Here is a 14,796-nt window from a genome sequence, read left to right as displayed (position 1 = left end):
TGAATATGTAATGTAAATAAATAGACTAAGTTTTAGTTATAATTGTATACATGTATATGTTAGTTTAATTTTTATGAGGTTAAGTGGTAGAGAGGACTTTATAGTCCTAACTTCGCCTCTAATAAAGTCATTTTCCATTTTAATTTTCAACTGTCCATCCTGACCAAGCCGCAGACAATCCTAAAAGCTCTCCTCTATAGAATAAAGACTCTATTAAACTCATAATGATTACAAAGTCTCCCATAATATTATAACGTACATCATATTCAATTTTAACATTAAAAAATGATGTTCTGTGGTCTTTCGGGGGCAAAATCGAACGTCTTAGAAGAAATACTGTAGAGTTTAATATAATGCATTGATTATATGCATTAATATAATATCCTTCCACCCCAAATTCTTATATATGAGTACATCTAACAATTTTGTAGAGTCAGTTTGATTAATTTCTAATCCAAACATTTGATATGGTGGTCTTGTTTTCACCAAGAATGAGAAGAGCTTTGTTTTAAATAAATTAAGAGGTTGTGTTTTTTAACCATGATTGCAATGGATGATAGTGAAATAAAATATTTTTATTGAGAATTGCTTGTTTGGATTTATGGAGTTGAGTATTTATTATACTTGCATATTCATCATAAAGCGTTAGATTTCCTAAAATCATTTACGGAAACGAGAAATAGGAGATGAAACCTGTTTTTGAAAAGTATCATCGGGACGATTATTCTTTCCCTTGTGCTTTAGTAGAAGACACTAAACCCGTCTTTCCAGAAAGGATAAAAAGCGTTTTAGGATAATACCGTGGATACTAACGAGTTTGAGTTTATTTAATACAATGTGATGGTCCACATCATCGAATTTCGAATAATATTACAAGATAAATCAGAGATATCAGCTTACTGATGCTTCAAATGTATCATGCCTTGATACTTCGAAACCGGACAAACAATTGCATTAAATGAAAGTGAACAGGCATTCGTGTTAGTAGGTGTTGTTTTTTTAGAGTATCAGATAAATTTGTTAATATTTTGCTAAAAAGGGTTACCTCTACCGAATTGTTTGGCCATCCACTTTCAGCTCACACATTCCAAGGTCACGAACAAGGTCATGACCAATCCAGATATACAGCAGTTGCTAATATCCTGCTTAACGGCTTTTTACTAGTCAACATGGCATCTTCAACTAAAAAGATTTTCTCTGCAAACAGTGGCTTTAATGAAAAACCCCCCAACAAATCAACGAAACCTTCAGAATCCTTCGAATTCTTCAGCAGACCGACATTAAAGTCCATTGCAATGAGATTGCTATGGGTCGGAGTATTGAGTTGCAGAATCAGAGCCAACCCACCGAAGTAAGTACCCTCAGAACCATCCTGGGACCTGTAAAGACAAAAAACAATGAGCTCCGCTCACTGACCGAAACGGCCGCAATCTCTGTTGAGCATAGTTTCAAATCGGAACTCTGCTCTATTATGTCACGCACGCCTCGTTGGCATTTGAATTTCCATTTCAAGTTGTTGTTCAGTAGCTGTTGTGCCACGCTTTCTTGTTACCCCCAAGTGGATTTTTTCGTAGTGTTAGTCATATCGCAATACTGTAATTGGTACATTATTGTAGCTATATGGTAATAGTGGTGAGATTCGGTACTAGTTCCGCCCAAGATGGCAGTCCTGGATAATACCTGGAATAGCTCCAAGTGAGTTTGACCAAATGTCACTGATATCACAGTTGTAATTAGTAGTTTGTTATAACTGTCACTATTTATCAGTTCATTTGCCCAATATGGTGGATCTGGATAATGCCTGAATGAACTGTATGTAAGTGCGTTTGCCCTAATGTTAGTGGTATCATAGTTGTAATTAGTACAGTTCTTCAACTGTCTCTTGAAGGTGGTGATAGTCAGCAATTGCTTTGCCCAATATGGTGGACCTGGATAATGCCCGGATAAACTGTAAGTGGGTCTACCCTAATGTTAGTGATATCATAGTTGTAATTAGTACAGTACTTCAACTGTCTCTTGAAGGTGGTGATAGTCAGCAATTGCTTTGCCTAATATGGTGGACCTGGATAATGCCCGGATAAACTGTAAGTGGGTCTACCCTAATGTTAGTGATATCATAGTTGTAATTAGTACAGTACTTCAACTGTCTCTTGAAGGTGGTGATAGTCAACAATTGCTTTGCCTAATGTGGTGGACCTGGATAATGCCCGGAAGAACTCCAAGTGGGTTTGCCCTAATGTTAGTGATATCACAGTCATAATTGGTACTACTGTCTGTTGAAGGTGGTGATATTAAGAAGTAGTTCTGCCCATGATGGTGGACTTGGACAGTGCCCGGAAGAACTCCAAGTGGGTTTGCCCGAATGATCGTGGCCTTGCTTTACTGGCCAAGTAAGTACTACTTGCTTACTTACTTACTTTGATATGAATTACATGGTGTAGTTACTTATGTAGTATTGAGTATTCCTTAAATAGGCATAACCAGAGAATAAAACCCAGTAGTATAAAGTTATATTATAATATAACCTGAACTATTATAGTGTACAAGAAGAGTCAAGCGATTTGTAAAGTGGCAATACAATTTATTTAATATTTGATAATTTACTTAATTAATTTAAGATTATTGACTATTTCGATGTGTCAAAATAGACGTAAGGTAATTGTCAGTCTAAATTGTCAACCACTGAATGTAGCTTTGATTTTTAAACCCTTAAACTCATGGATATTACCCTTAAATTCATGGATATTACCCCTAAACTCACGAGTATTGCCAATAAGTTCACGAGCATTACTCTAATTTAGTCTTTTATAATTTTTCTTACTACTATCTTTATTTCCATTTTTTAAGTCGTTGACTGAGACTATTCTAAAAGCCGGAAAGGTGATAACTGTGACGCTTTTTTATAAATAATTGAAGTAGAATAGATTTAATTACAGTAGACTGCCCAGTGTGAGACTTGAATGCAGGCTTTAATGGTTGCGAATGAATTAACTCTATTTATAAGACGAAGCTAGGAGACTGCATACCACTTTCTTACACTCAAAGTGGTGCAGTCGCTTTTTAAATGAGATAGTATTTTACAATTTAAATTCGTAAAAATAGCCATTAAAATAACTTCCTTAGAAAAATTGAAAACAATGTTCTCACTCCATAATAAATTACAGGTATTTAAAATAGGAAATTTGGGAAATATTGCAATCAGATCAAAAATGGCCGAGGATACTACTAGGTGATTTTGGTTTTTTTATATATATATATGAGCCATAGCTTAAAGAAGTGATATTTATAACACGATTTGTGACTCAGGAAAATAAAATTTTTAAAGTAAATATAATATAATAAAATTGCATGTCCTTTAAAGACAAAGTTATCAGTACCGCAGTGTAGCGAGTACGGCAGTTATCGTGAGAACCACATCGAGCAACGTCGAGCGTGGCTGCTGCTTGGATGGGTGACCGCTGAGCGATCCTGTCCTTGCAAGCAGCCCGCCTGCCCGGCCACTGGTGGCGGTTCGGAAGTCACCTCTAAGTTGTTTGTCCCCACGTAAAGTGTTAGAGAGGGATCCTTAGCCCTAACTTCGCCTGGTGAAATAAGAATTTTTTACCTTTTGTATTAAAAAATTAATAATTGTTATTAACAAAAACACATATTGTCCTAAAACACCTTTAATTTACATACTGAAAACATTCTTTTCATTAGGCGTGATTACAAAATGTCCTTAAATACTGCTAGGATTCTTAAAACTTGGAGTGATAAAAATATTATATTTCTGCTGTCTTCAGAAAACAACTTTTTTTAATATGAAAACATTTTATTCCAACCGAAATGCGATTGCACCGACTTAACATTAAAGAGGACACACTAGGCTTATAAAGCAGACCTATGTGTGTATGACAATTTTTACCCTCCTTTTGTCGTTACAATGGTGCAATGGTGAAAACCCTATTGCCAGAACTATACAAGAAATACAAATTATATTCAAATTAAACAATATATTAAATATTACATAGGTACAAAGATTAATGGTATTTCGTCTATGTTTTGAAGTCGGCCTTATATAAGATACCGGATATGTATAAAACATGTTTTTCTATGGTGATGTACCCTTTTTATTATGGGTTAAAATTTCGAAACTATTTTAATGTAAATATTAAAATATTGTTGGCTAAAATGTAAATATTAATACCCTTATTCAGTTTTGAAGTTATTGTCTACAAAATAGTCTTAATTATCATTATATTTACGATTCGTTGGATTTAAACAACGCCTTTAATTTGTTTCATTTAACACTGCCGAGGTTATTTAAAAAGTCAACAGTTTTGTATTTGTTTGCTTTTGATTTTTTTGAAGTGAAAACTTCTTTAGCGTTGAGCGTTTTGGTAGAGGGTAAAATCCTCGGTTCGCGTCACCGACATGCTAATGATACTAACCTGCATGAAAAAAGTCAGTCTCGCTGTGTTAAAAACTGTCCCGGCGGAGTATGAAAACAGACTGTGAAAATCAGTGACCTTTACGGCTTCCTCTCGCGATTTAAAAGTGAAGCCAATGTCGTACAATTCTGTAAGATGCGTCAAATTAAAGCTCTTAATATTGGCAATCTATTGGTTACATTTTTAAATATTAAAAAAATTTCGAAATAATTTTGATTATTGTTTACATTTTACATAGCGTTTACAATGACAAGAAAAAAGTAGTAAGCGAGGATTTTTTTATTTTTTGGTCAGACATAATTTGTCAGCGAGAAAATTGTGTGAAAATAGATGAATATTTTTTTTGTAATTTATCATTTTTTTTATTGGAAGTTTAGTTTAGCCTGTAGTAGCGTATGAAGTGATGAGTGAACGTTTCTGCCGGAACTGTAGTTGGCGCATTGGCTCACTGATACCGTATTAACTCAATAAATTAGTTTATTGTGCAATAAAAATACCTTTACGAAAGAACCAAGTTAATTTAACTAATTCATTAGTTTTAAAAATATTGTGGGTTTAATTGTTATTGCAATTATATACTTTATCCGTAGCAATAACTGTATTATTTACAACGGTGTTCAACTCACTGTTGTTCACTCGGTGTTTACTCACTTGTATTCTATGTTTAACTAACTATTAATATTGAGCAATTACAACATATTTTTATACAGATAAATGAATAATGAAAACAACGAATATATTTTTAAACATTTTTAATATTTGTACGAATATTTGTATTTAAAATTTAGCATTATTCATTTTAATTATGTTTTTAATATTTAACCTCTTCATCATGAAATGAGTATTATTACGGTATAAGATTTATCTTACTAGCGTGGGTAAAATAGATTTCTAGTTATTTGATAATATTTTTTCGTGGATTTTAAAATTGGAAAATTAAAAACGCGTCACATTTACAATTACAGATGTACTGCTACTATAACGTATTGTTAATTACTCTCAACTTAATAGTTCCGTTTTTCACTTCTATCGGCAGTCCCACGACTGCTACTGTTTTTTTTTTTTTTTTTTTTTTTGTTTTTGTTTTTTTTTTTTTTTTTGTGTTATGTAAAAACCAAACAGAATTTGAAATATACAAATTAAATAACTATTTAGTACTATTTCCAAAGCAATATAAGGATATAAGTGGCCAAATCCGGTGTTTTGCGGCCCTACAAAGGGTGGTACGGAAGGAAGGAATTTCCACTCGGAGGGTTAAATGAACCCGGACTGAAACCATTAGAACGGTAATAAAAACAAACATTTTATCGTTTCATATGAATTTTGATCCGAAAAATTTAATAAACTGTCCCTGAACTGTAAGTCTGTAGAGTATGTACGAAATCATAATGTATTTACCAAGGTTATTATTAATCTTCGTGCCATATTCTTGCAACAGCGACACAAAATATTCGGACACGTGTTAAGAAGTGTATACACTGTTATGGTGGGATTTTCTAACCTTATGTACAATGTAATGAAATTCGTTATGTTTGATTTACAACGGTATTACGGTGGGAAATTAAATTTGTATCAGCTTACATTTTTTAACGTTTATTATGATAATACAATATTGTTTAAGGGTAGTAGAAGTTACGTTAAATATAAACTGATGAATTTAGAATTTGTTTACTATTGACTTTATTTGCATAAATGATCTAAGAGTTAAATTCCCTCGAATTTTCGTTTATGGATTTTATATATTTGTTAGCCATTTAATGAAATTATAGTGCCTACTAAAACGTAATAAACGTGTTTTTGCAGCAAAATTTTCTTTTAAGCAAGTTTTTTTTAACTAAGGAACTTACAGTTCTGGGACCCAGTTTGTTAAATGTTTTAGGTTATAAAAAAACTTATAAAAAAGATCAAATGTTTATCCTTATTACTATATAAATATCACGGAACGTTCTAATGGTTTCAGTTCGGCTTCATTTAATCCTCGGAGTGGAAAAGTGGGCGAAATCTTTCCCTAGCCTTATCTCCCTAATGAGACATTTCCAGATATGAGCTTTTGTCTTGTTTTAGGTCTACAATCGTTAGCCAGCATGTTTTACTTTCCTCCCGGATCACCCTTTATATGTCAACAACTTTAATACAAGTAGCATGTTTTGTATTGTAATAAAATTAGATGTAACGGATTAAAATCGAGTTTTGAAACCCCAAAGTGTAAAAAACTGTTAAAGAAACTACTCAAGGTTTTGTTGTTGAGGTTATTAAGTTTTTTCTATTTCACCGGACATCTTGTAATAGGAATATAAAGTCTTACATGCATATTTGCATATATGAAGCATAGAGACTGCTATGATCGCCTATTATGCGCTCTTTCAGTCACACCTGCAATATGGGCTGGCTGTTTGGGGAGCATCAACAGCAACAAACACAAAACGCTTCTTAGTATTGCAGGCAAGAGCAGTGAGAATACTGGCTGGTATAAACTCTACAGACTCATGCAAAGAAGTTTTTGCGACATTAAAAATAATGACTGTCATCTCCCTTTATATAAAAGAAGTAGTGTTGTATGTTGATGCAGGAACCCTCCCACAAGGCTCAAATATCCACAGCTACAACACTAGATATGCCACACACTACACAATGCCTCGTCATCACCTCACACTGTACGAGAAGACACCAGCGTATATGAGAAGAAAAACTCCACAACCTCCTGCCAAATGAGCTCAGTGACCCTAACGGGAACAAGACCGAAGACTGCTCTGACAGCATGGCTGATCGACAAACCTTTTTATACGCTGGAAGATTTCCTGTAATGGAAGAACTGAAAACTGTCCATTCTCTTCTTCTTTTCATTTTTAAAATGTTTGACGCCATTGTATTTCTTGACGAAACTGCAAATAAAGAAAATGTCTATGTCTATGTCTATTTCAGTTTTTTTTCTATCAATTTGTTCATAAAGAAATTGTCCGTCATTAATTTGAAAGTTTACATACAACAGAGTATATTGAACATTCTCACATTCGGATCGCTGTGAATTCCACCTGAGCTCCCAGAGTCGGATAATCGCTAAATTCGGCTCTAAGTAAGAATAAGTGATTGATTGAATTCAGAAATTAGTTTTGCCAGGGAATTAAGTAGGCTGTTACCGTATGTTAATGCTTTATGGTTTTAACCGTCAGTTTGCACAAACAAAAGCTGCAGTAATTTGTAGAAGTTAAAAATATGCCACTTTATGTACGGTTCAATAAGCTATCAAATCGCCAACATTGTACAAATGTATTGACAGAAAATTTTTGTGGAATATAAACTTTTAATAGAAAAAAAACGACCGAAACTAAGAGAACTTTTTGTAGAAGATGTAATTTTCTTCAACGATTAAAAAGTGAAATTTAAACTATGAACTACCTCCAGTTTTTCCGGTAGGGGGCTTAAAAAGAACACACGGAGAACCGCAGATCTGCTATTTTAATTTATGTTATAGGTTTAAAAATGAAATATTTCAGAATTCCAAAGTTTTTTTGCAGTGGTTTCACGGAAACGTAGCCAAGTTCTGGCTTCCCAGGGAGTGGTTTGAAATTTACATGTTATGTTTATCATCAGAATACCGTTGATCACGGGGTTTAGTTTACCCAGAGTATGGCACAAAACATGTAATTATCATCAACATACTGCGCTCACGTCATTCATGTGCCCATATGACCAAATCAACTGTTTTCAAACTTACAATCGTTGTGAGTTTGAATACTGTCGGGTGGTTTTTAATCAATATTTAATTATACTTCACCTGCTTGATCGTTCAAGACCATCCTTGAGTGAAAAAACAGTAAGGTGTGATGTTGATGATGGTATTCTCAATGATTGTGAGGTTGTGAATGATATTATTACTGACAGTAAATGTCAGGAAACAGTAACTTTAACACACTGTTTGCAATAATGTAAATACGAGGTGTTTACGAATTCTCCAGAGTGCTTTTTGGGATTTGTTCTTTGAGTGAAAGAATTCAAAACAAAACAAAAGCAAACAAAAAATCTTGTATAAACACGGGTAGAAATGCTTAGTTTTAAAGTCTCACTGTTTCTAAGTATGTGTGCTGTAGATTTTAAAATTAATTATTGAAAATTCAATTTTGGAAAATTATGTTTTTGCAGTTTAAAATCGAGAGAAAAATTAATATTAGAATATCAGGATTTCATATTTCAAGATGACGGACGTTTCAAATCTATTCAAAGTTTAATAACACAAAATATAAAAAAGGTTATAACCGGTTTTAAAAGATCATAAGCGTTTATAAATTTTGATACATGTATCACACGTAGATGACACATAGATCACACATATCGGTCAATAATTAACGTAAATATGTGATTTTACTCCTTTGTTTAAAGGTTATTAACTATGTGATTTTAACTGTTGTGTGCACGGTTGATATTGTCATAAATATGTTAAAGATGAAGAGTATATATATTTCCGTATATTTCTAATTGTTTTTTGTATGATACTTTTTGTTCGGAAAGCTGAATATTAAAAATATTCATGGTTTACTTCTGCCTAAAATTGAAGCTTCATTTCAAAATCATGTTCAAAAAGTTAGAGAAAAGTAAAGTTTAGAGAAAGAAACAAGTATCTTACTTTGAAACGTTATCTACCTAAAAAGTAAATTAAATACTTCTTATTAGTGGATAGGATTTTATCTTTAGTTTTTTCACACAAATCAATTTTAAAAACTTCAAAACCTTTCAAAAATGTATTCAAGTTTAACATTTTTATTTTTTGGTAGGATTACTATTAGGGTTTCTTTTTGGTGGATGTTGTCTCCTAGTTTATTGGAAATAACATAAAGAAAGGTTTAAGCTATAACATTAACACAAAGTAATAGACATTTTATTAAGTCTTTGCAAGAGTTTTGTTTTACCATAAATATGTAGACGACCAGGAACTGGAGTCACCTAGTGTCAGTTGCCCTGTCTCCTACCGGTCTCGATGTTGTGTCATGGTAAATACTCGTGTGTGACAGGCATATCAAGTGTTATGTGTTTCGTTATTTATTCTTGACGTTTTGTGCTGTTTTGTAAATTTTGAAGAATGTCGAATCCAGGAGGATAATTCACGCTTTTAATGCCTACTGAAACTATAGTAGCATACTACTACTATTAATACTACTACTACTACTACTACTGCTACTACTACTTAGTAGCAGTATTTAACGAAGGTATTTGTTAATATTATTTTATTTGTGTTTGGCGATTAAACTGAATCATCTAAGGTTTAGTCCCGTATTAAAATGTTCAAGTTTTGAATATTTTGTTTGTTTGTATGGTTTTGTAAGATATATTATTAAATAGTGCAACTTACAAGACTCCAAATATCTTTGCGTGTTTTTTGTAAAATGTTTTTAGCTCTCATTTCAAAAGAGCTTTAAATTTTTTTATGACTAACAATAATGTCGGAAAAAACTTAATATCATTTGAATCCAAATACAGTGCACCTTTAAAACATTAAATCTTCCAAAAGTGACAACGTGAAAAGATTTAAGGTTTTTTATTGTACTTACAGAATTCATCGAGTACGGCTACAGCCGGCAATTGAATAACAAGTGAACGATAATATTTGTATAGGCCTATATCTTCATGCTTTGCTTGTGGAGTTAATAGAAAGGAAGGTGCACCATGGACCAATTTCGTTTTTCAACTGTTGTTGGTCGATTAATAATACCTGAAAATATTAACGCGAAGTGCTAAGCCTCTCTGGCAGTATGAAGCATTTAGTTTTGAGTGTGTAGTAGATAAGGTATAATATCACTAAAAGCATCCACGGAAAGGTTTTTGAATTTTCATGCTTAAACTTAAATCTTGATAGCTCATAATGTGGAGGAAACGGGATATTTTCCGGACATTTTCCATCATTCAGTGATAAAAAAATCAGTAACACTACGTTTCGAGATCTGCAATCTGATCTCTTCTTCAGGTAAATAAATAACCTGACACATAATTAAAAACTAGATCATACCAGAGTGATGTGACATGCACAACTCAGGAATCACAACCACCATTTTGTGTCAACTTCACTAACTCTAAAACATGCACTTAATAAAAAACACAAGACTAATTATTAAAACTGAACTTCAGAATACATGTCACAATATGTCTGCATTCGCCGACCAACCGCCTACGACTGACCAGTAATAACCTTTTCTGTGTGCAGGGTTGGAGCAGGATGGTCTGTGAAGACCCAACACAACCAGACGTATAAACAGCAGCCAGAGGCTCTGGATGAAGCAGAGAAGCAGATCATCTTGGAAGTTATCCAGCGGGCAGACGCGCTAGATTCCCTAGAGCAGGAGAGAGTTGGGTAAAATAACTTTTAGATCATTTGTTTATTCTTGTAAATCCCACAAATTCAATTTCACCATTAGTAAATTATTGAAATTATGTGTTGAAATTTGTTTTGTAATTCCTAACAAAGGCATATAACAAATTAGCAATGAAAGACGCATTAAATTTTCGGTAAAATACATACATTTAATGCATTGTACCTCCTGTGTTATTAATATTTGCATACTTTTGTTATCATGCCTTAAATCAAGCTGCTGCCCTAACACTATATAGTATACAGGGTGTTTGAAAAGTATGGGTACGGCTTAATATTTTAAAAACCATAGGAGATAACAACTATACACTTTGCACAGTGTCATATGGCTATGTAAACTATTTTTCCTTGCTATTACCATGACATGCCAACTATGGGGGGACGGCCCAAAGAGGAAAACATGGAAATCTTAAATTGAAGCATGGGTCGAGTGATACCTCATTTGAAAGAGCTCACTTAGTAGAGTTGAACGCAGCAAACCGCATCTCAAAAGGTTTATCCAATCAGAAATGGCGGGTTGTTTTTAAAACACAATAAATACCGATGTTTTTTAGTTTTATTTATTGTGTTATAAATTTATGACATAATTTGCTAATTAAAAAAAGTCAGTGAAAACACATTGGTTAGTAGAGTGAAACGCCGCCTACCGCATCAGAATACGACGATCCAGTCAGAAATGGCAGCGCATAATGTACTTCACAATGTGTACCTAAAACAACCCGCCATTTCTGATTGGATAAACCTTTTGAGATGCGGTTTGCGGCATTCAACTCTAATAAGTGAGCTCTTTCAAATGAGGTATCACTTGACCCATGCTTCAATTTAAGATTTCCATGTTTTCCTCTGTGGGCCGTCCCCCCATAGTTGGCATGTCATGGTAATAGCAAGGAAAAATAGTATACATAGCCATATGACACTGTGCAAAGTTTATAGATGTTATCTCCTATGGCTTTTAAAATATTAAGCCGTACCCATACTTTTCAAACACCCTGTATATCCTATCCCAATGTTCAGTGTTTATTCCTTTTCCTCAAGTGGTAAGTGGAATGTTTAATATTGGATGGTTTGATGGTATTATTTAAACAGATTCTTAAAACCGATAATTTACATTATACCATAAATATTTGTTTCGATTATGTAACAGTCTATGAGAAGATATTTCGTCCAATGCTTAAATCTGTTGCCACTTGAAACGCTGTTGCGCGTTACCTAGTGGTAAACGAAAGTAAACAAAAGATTTATGTAGTTAGTAGTGCTATCTACAAATCGTTGCACATAAACTACCTATACATCACACTATATGAAAGTAAAGTTTGTTATCTTTAAAGACTATTCTATACTTCTATCTTTAGTTTTCCATGCATAATTCAGGTCTGACTTCTGTCATGAAAACAATGCTACCTTGTTAAACGGTACAACACAAAATACCGCAGGTACGCTACACGTCTTGGGAAATATTTTCAAAATTACAAATTTTAATTTTTTTGCCCTGAGACAATTTGTAACGTTTGTTAACATAACGTTATTAACCTTACATTAGTTGTGATAAAATATGTAATATACTTCACACCGTACAATGATAAGTACTGTGTTTAACTTTAAATACAATATTGTAACATTATCTGGTAAGAAGTTAAATAGCAAGAGTTTAATCAGTTTCTTAAAGACTAATACTCAAACATACTTTTTAATATTCATGTTCATGAGGAAACCCTGTTCAGTATTTTTAATTCAGTTTTCAAGAGAAAGGGTGGTCGTTATTAACAGCCTACGAGTATTTCTGAAACGTCGGATACATGCAGCAGGGGAAGCAGGGGGAGAGAGTAAGCACGGGTTGCCAAAAGTGGGCACGCCTGAAGTGAAAAATAAGGGCACAGTTAATGTTATTAAATAACAAACTATTTATTTAATATACAGCGTTTTCTGACTCCGTGTGACAATTCTAGGACATGTTGTCAAGGTAATAGTAACATTTTTTAGGTTTATGAATTTTGTAAGATATGTTATAATGGTTAAGCATTATTTGCGGTGATTATATTACATTTATTTATTACATAAAAGAATTGTAATGCCTTCTATCGCTATCTTGCGACTGACGCGACATTCTTATACAAGTGCTAATGTGCCTGGTAGCCTTGATTATCATCCTAGTATACATCGGCATTTTCGGCAAAACCGCCGACATACATATAGAATATACAAGATAAAAAATGTCTTATTTTACCAAGTGAAGTTAGAACTAAGAAGCCCTCTCTAACGCTTAACCTGGGAACCAAGGGCTTGGAGGTGACTTCCGAACCACCACCAATGGTCGGGCAGACGGGCTCCAAAATTGTAGTACAGGCTTTTATACAGGGTGTCCCACGAGTAACCCAACAAACTTTTCAGGTGGTCTCCTCTCATCAAAATAATGAAAAAAGTTCGTATAAACATTTCTCCGGAAACGGTTTGTTAGCGAGCTACGGCTAGCGAAAGATTTCGCCCGACTTTATAGGAAAGGACGCAAATAAAGTGAAACTGATGTTTTTATGGCGTGAAGATAGTTGTTAAATTTATTTGGTTTTATGTCAAATGAACTGAAACATTGAATAAAATACGTCCCAGACCTGTAAGACCACCCGTTTCTGAGAAATCTAACAAAATATGCAAAATTCGGTCTCGAAAAGCAGCTTTGTTTAGATTTGAAGTACATTAACTTCATTAAATGGGTAATAAATACGCAATTTTATAACCAAAACTAATAGATAATGTAATTCCGAAGAGAATGATGTTAAATAGGCCAAATATAAACTAACAAACATTAAAAAAAAATGTTTAATTAAATCAATACATACAACAAATAAGACAGAAAATGCAATATCTGTTTATTAAATGAACGTTCATCCTATAAACAAAACATTTAAAGACTTTTTTCAGTCAAGTGAATAGTTACAAAACATTGACAGTATAAAATATTGTAGGTTCTGAAATAAGATTTTTTAAATACAGCGTCCATCGAAATGCTTTTAGTTTATTGAAAACCTAGAGTTGGCAACACTGCTGCAACAATACCTGAATACAAGTTATTATTGTACAGCTGTCCAACAATTCAGCTGTTGCAGTACCTCGTCTATCATATTGGGTTTGTGCAGTGTATGTGTATTATTGTATTATTTGTGCTTTATTCGTGTTTTTTACAAGATGTCATTTAAATTTTGAAATCAAGAGTACACAGATATTGTTTTCGGCTATGGTTTTGCCAATGGAAATAGTCATGCAGCTAAACGTGAATATGAAAGATGATTTCGAAGAAGAACACCTACTTACGTAACATTTTCATCGGTTTTCAATAACTTACAAACAAATGGCCAACCGTTGATTGTTCGAGAGAACGTCCTGTAATACAGCCTGTACACGAACAAGATAATATCATTGACATGATACAACGCAGTCCTCAACTTAGCACTCGCCGACTTTCAAATAGAGAACATTAAAAGAAAACAACTTTTATCCAAATCATTTACAAAGTATTCAAAATCTTCATCCAGGTGACACTGCATTAAAATACGGAATTCTAAATTTGAAAAATAGCCACCGGTGGTCAACTGAAAATCTAAAAGCAGCTGTAGAGTCGAACTTTAAAATTCGATTTTCGATAAATGTATGGTGTGGTATAACTGGGGACCAGTTCATTGGCCAATCTGTTTTTGATAACCGCCTTACTGGTCTTGTTTACAAAGAATCTTAGAGAATCAACTGCCTGTTCTACTTGAAGATGTACCACTTGAAAGACGACATCAAATGATATTCCAACATGATGGCGCACCGCCACATTATTTACAAAATGTTAAAGAGCACTTGCAGATAAGTTTTCCAGGCAGATGGATCTGTCGAGGTGGACCAATTAATTGGCCCCCTGATTTATATCCCTTCGATTATTGGATTATTACCTTTGGGGTGATTTAAAGCAACTTGTATACGCAGAACCAGTTAATTCCAAAGAAGAATTATTAAACCGAATTTTAAACG

General features: G+C 33.6%; 1 protein-coding gene across 1 annotated transcript in view; it reads left to right on the top strand.

Annotated features, from left to right (window-relative positions):
- Positions 1-2,238: 2,238 nt before the first annotated feature.
- The window catches only part of LOC124369634, a 61,357-nt gene continuing 48,799 nt past the window's right edge, over positions 2,239-14,796 (top strand). The window contains exons 1-2 of the mRNA XM_046827686.1: positions 2,239-2,390; positions 10,624-10,770. Coding sequence (XP_046683642.1) covers positions 2,311-2,390; positions 10,624-10,770 — 227 coding nt within the window. The 5' untranslated portion in view covers positions 2,239-2,310. The remainder of the gene's footprint in view (positions 2,391-10,623; positions 10,771-14,796) is intronic.

The sequence above is a fragment of the Homalodisca vitripennis genome, chromosome X (assembly GCF_021130785.1).
Source record: "Homalodisca vitripennis isolate AUS2020 chromosome X, UT_GWSS_2.1, whole genome shotgun sequence".
NCBI lineage: Eukaryota > Metazoa > Arthropoda > Insecta > Hemiptera > Cicadellidae > Homalodisca > Homalodisca vitripennis.
This window is presented reverse-complemented; position numbering and strand designations above follow the sequence as displayed.